Genomic DNA, 4520 nt, shown 5'->3' on the forward strand with positions numbered 1-4520 from the left:
AATGTCACAGGCAGGTTACGACAAACTTCGGACAGCGAGAGTTCACCATCAGTGTCTACATAACGTAACGCCTACTATCCTCTAGATTGTACAGAAGATAAACAAGTGATATTACCATTCCATACAAATCTATAATGATAAATTACTTGTTGATATGTCCGTTATTTAACCATTCTAGAATAAAACTAATAAATCAGCTGATTAACCCTCATTTCATCAATAGCTATAATATATATAATATTACACGGTTGCCTTTATCAGGATGAAGAATCAAACTTAATTCTTGTCAGAAAACATTATTACGGATTTTATTTAACGGTTCTGATGGAGCAAGGAGATATATCAAACTCATTGCTGTTGTGTTTGTTCAGGTCAATGTAACTTTGATACTTGTGACATATCAAAGTCCGATATCCTATCATTTTATACATTATTATAAATAAAATCTGTTGAAATGAAAGTAATCCTTAACTATCAAATGAAAAGATACTGAAATGACAACCCGACATTTCTAGGACTTTTCAGTGCATTCATTTATCCTTGATTTATCAATTTTCAAAAATGTTGTTTATTTTTTCAGCGATGGCAGCAGGAAACTCCACGAAAACACCGAAAGTAAGTAGATGTTTAAACCTCTTCATATAGAACACTCTTACAATGACATGTCAATACTAAATAACAATATAACTTACCTACCAATACATTATTGCCTCTACTTCACATGTCTTAAATATTCATGTTACGTGTCTCGTTCTTTCACAAAATTAAATTTTAAATAAATTTCCAATGCCGTCTATCCATCAGAGTGGCAATCTTTGTTATTTTATCATTACAACAATAAATTATCGATCCTGTATTGAGCGATTTTTTCGTGATTTTCGTTTTGTTTTTTTGTTTTTTACATGGGCTGCTCTAATTTTATTATCACTTTGTGACGAATATCAAGTCACGTCTATAACCTAAATGAAATACAAATATCATCAACATCGATTTGTTGACATTTTAAACTATAACAATTTTTGTCTTTAAGAAATAAATTTTGCACACGAACCTTCATTAATTGCGTATATTTGAAACCTACTCGACAATGTCCAGAATTCTATGGCCAACAATTATCTATCGATCATCTGGAAGAACGAAGTTTGATTTTTCAAAGAATAGTATAAACTAGATAATTTCTTCGGAAAATTTAATGACTTATTCGTCGCTAATCAAATACAAAATGGTCGGGAAACAGAAGCACCCAATCCAACATACTCCTCTGGTAAGCCATGATTAGCCTGACCCGAATACTCTAGGGTGTGCTGGAAACCAGACCTGAGTCCGCTCGCAGACGTCTGCGTTCAGTTGGTCCGTACACGTACTGAATTTTACATGAAGGGTTTATGATTGTTTGCGTGTGTATGTACGCCTTTTCGATTCAGGTAGATGTCTTTATAAAAACTGCTTACTACTGCATTTTACGTTTCGTGAGTGCTGCAGACAACTATAAAAAAACATCTATTCAGAAAGTCTTTGGATGATCGTTTAACATAAAAAGTCTGCTTCAAAATCATATCAATATTCTGTACTTTACTAATGATAAATAAGGTTTAAGTTATATTTACCTTATTACAAATAGTATTTGCGCATTGTTGCTCATAGAACCTCGGATATATTCTATAATGCATGCAATTCATTATTTGTTCTTCTGAAGTCCATACTTACCAGTACTTCTAGTGTAGTACATAAGCCGTTCGTTAAGTAGTAGTATAATATATACCATATGTTTTTCTCATGTGGTTCTTACCTTCACACCTTGATAGTCTATGTGTCGTGAATGAAGCAAAGGACGCTCACTCTTCCAGGACATCTGGTCTTATTATCCCTGTACTTTTGCAGGAGTCTCCGTGTAAATCTTTCTTTTGTTAATGTTTTACCATATTGTAATGGAATTTGAGTTTGGATTATTATTATGTTCCAATGTTGGTATTTTCTTGTTTTTATATTTAGTTTTATTTAACCAATCATATGAATCTAATACCACTTTTACTACATAGATGTAAATTAGCATACGTCAATAGAATGTCCACAAAACCACAACATTAAACGATAATCAAGGTAGAAAATGATTTTCAGTAAATATAAAGTTTATGTCACAATGAAAACATCTTTTCTTTATGCATATGTAAATACAATACGGTTAGTACAGCATAACGTCATATACATGTAAGTAATTAAATATATATACCAACATGTTGCGGATGTGGAACTTGCAGAACCGCCGACTTGGCATGTAATAGTAATAAGAGATATCAAACAGAATCTGTTGACTTTGGGTGTAGTTATCTTAAGTTATCCTAGTGATAAGACATATCGTACAGAATCTGTTGACTTTGGGTGTAGTTATCTTAAGTTATCCTAGTGATAAGACATATCGTACAGAATCTGTTGACTTTGGATGTAGTTATCCTAAGTTATCCTAGTGATAGGAGATGTCGTACAGAATCTGTTGACTTTGGATGTAGTTATCCTAAGTTATCCTTGTGATAAGACATATCGTACAGAATCTGCTGACTTTGGGTGTAGTTATCCTCAGTTATCCTAGTGATAAGACATATCGTACAGAATCTGTTGACTTTGGATGTAGATATCCTAAGTTATCCTAGTGATAGGAGATATCGTACAGAATCTGCTGACTTTGGGTGTAGTTATCCTTGTGATAAGACATATCGTACAGAATCTGTTGACTTTTGATGTTGTTATCCTAAGTTATCCTAGTGATAAGAGATTTCGTACAGAATCTGTTGACTTTGGGTGTAGTTATCCTCAGTTATCCTAGTGATAAGAGATCTGCTGACTTTGTTATCCTCAGTTATCCTAGTGATAGTTATCTGTTGACTTTGGATGTGATATCCTAAGTTATCCATATCGTACAGAATCTGCTGACTTTGGGTGTAGTTATCCTTGTGATAAGACATATCGTACAGAATCTGTTGACTTTGATGGTTATCCTGTAGTGTTACAGAATCTGTTGACTTTGGGTGTAGTTATCCTCAGTTATCCTAGTGTGATAAGACATATCCGTACAGAATCTGTTGACTTTGGATGTAGTTATCCTAAGTTATCCTAGTGATAGGAGATGTCGTACAGAATCTGTTGACTTTGGATGTAGTTATCCTAAGTTATCCTTGTGATAAGACATATCGTACAGAATCTGCTGACTTTGGGTGTAGTTATCCTTGTGATAAGACATATCGTACAGAATCTGTTGACTTTGGGTGTAGTTATCCTAAGTTATCCTAGTGATAAGAGATGTTGTACAGAATCTGCTGACTTTGGGTGTAGTTATCCTTGTGATAAGACATATCGTACAGAATCTGTTGACTTTTGATGTTGTTATCCTAAGTTATCTCAGTAATAAAAGACATCGTACTCCCCTGCCAGGCATTCATTTTTTCCACTAGGGATATTGAATGTAACCTGCTTTGATTCCAAAGTAATGGATTTGTGTTCAACATGCAAGAATTACAGCGGTACCGACATATTCATATTCTTCTGTTAGATTAGCAGTCAGTGAGATATTTAATTGGGATTCTAGGTATCTAGCCACAATGCTAAATAGTGTTGTGTAAACCTTAACCCCTTTTCTCCATGGCCCGGTTGTTTTTAACTGTTTATTTTATTATTTTCAGTCAAAGTCGAGTTTATTTTCAATCCTACATCTTTTTCCCGTTCCACATACCTTGCCGTAACCCCCTCCTCGAATCCCCCGTGTTTTATCTTTGACGTCATTCATTTTCTCAATTTCGATATAATTTCGCTCGGTTTATCTATACCTGTGATTTAATCATTCTTGCGAAGAAATAAGAAAGAAAAGAAGGCTACTGTTTGGTCGATATCTATACGTCATCGATCAGAAGAGTACTGTTGTAATCATACATAAATATTTAATCAAAAAGATTAAGCATGATACTTCATTTGACTATCTATATACAAGTCTACACTCGAAGGTCTCCCAAAACAGTTTGGGTCAGTTTTAAATATGCATGCATTTTTTTTTCAGGACAATTCCCAGTTCCTGACGGATGAGATGATAACTGGTCTATGTATGGGATTCGGCTTCATTGTCGGCCTCATCACATTCATCTGTATCATATGGTGTTTGTGTTGCGGATCAGGCTGCCGCAAGTCAAATGAGAAAAAGGGTCGAGTGGGCCCCTCACCCTCCCCTGGACGTACAGCCCCAAGCACAAGGTCGACAACTGCCAATACTTATTCAACAGGAGGAGGACGTTCGCAGTCAAGAAGAAGCTAATCTTTGTGGAACCGGAAGTTTCAAACCGGATGTTTTAATGCGCAGGTGCTACAGATTGTTATAGAATGAGTTTTTTAAAAGGTGATATATTGTATGATTATGATAGAATGGATATATTTTAGAAAGCAGACTGTGTCGTGGAATTCCCTGTTCTAGATCTACATGAGCATGATTCGTTTGTACAAAGGACAGACGTTAAGGATACAGACAGAAAATTCGGAGA

The 4520-nt window shown here is 35.0% G+C and overlaps 1 protein-coding gene across 1 annotated transcript; it reads left to right on the forward strand.

The window, feature by feature from the left end:
• Window positions 1-582: 582 nt before the first annotated feature.
• Window positions 583-4297, forward strand: LOC132556673 (uncharacterized). Its single transcript, XM_060221107.1, has 2 exons — window positions 583-615; window positions 4046-4297. The coding sequence occupies exons 1-2, from the start codon at window positions 583-585 to the stop codon at window positions 4295-4297; spliced, it is 285 nt and encodes a 94-aa protein (XP_060077090.1).
• The last annotated feature ends 223 nt before the right edge of the window (window positions 4298-4520 follow it).

This window comes from Ylistrum balloti, unplaced genomic scaffold, assembly GCF_031769215.1.
Source record: "Ylistrum balloti isolate Yb309-2 unplaced genomic scaffold, AGI_CSIRO_Ybal_v1 Utg370584, whole genome shotgun sequence".
Classification (NCBI taxonomy): Eukaryota; Metazoa; Mollusca; class Bivalvia; order Pectinida; family Pectinidae; genus Ylistrum; species Ylistrum balloti.

Bases quoted from the DNA above. Each gene is read 5' to 3' on its own strand.
- LOC132556673 (XM_060221107.1), top strand. From the start codon at position 583: ATGGCAGCAGGAAACTCCACGAAAACACCGAAA. The intron at 616-4,045 runs GTAAGTAGATGT...TTTTTTTTTCAG, and splicing joins ACTCCACGAAAACACCGAAA to GACAATTCCCAGTTCCTGAC.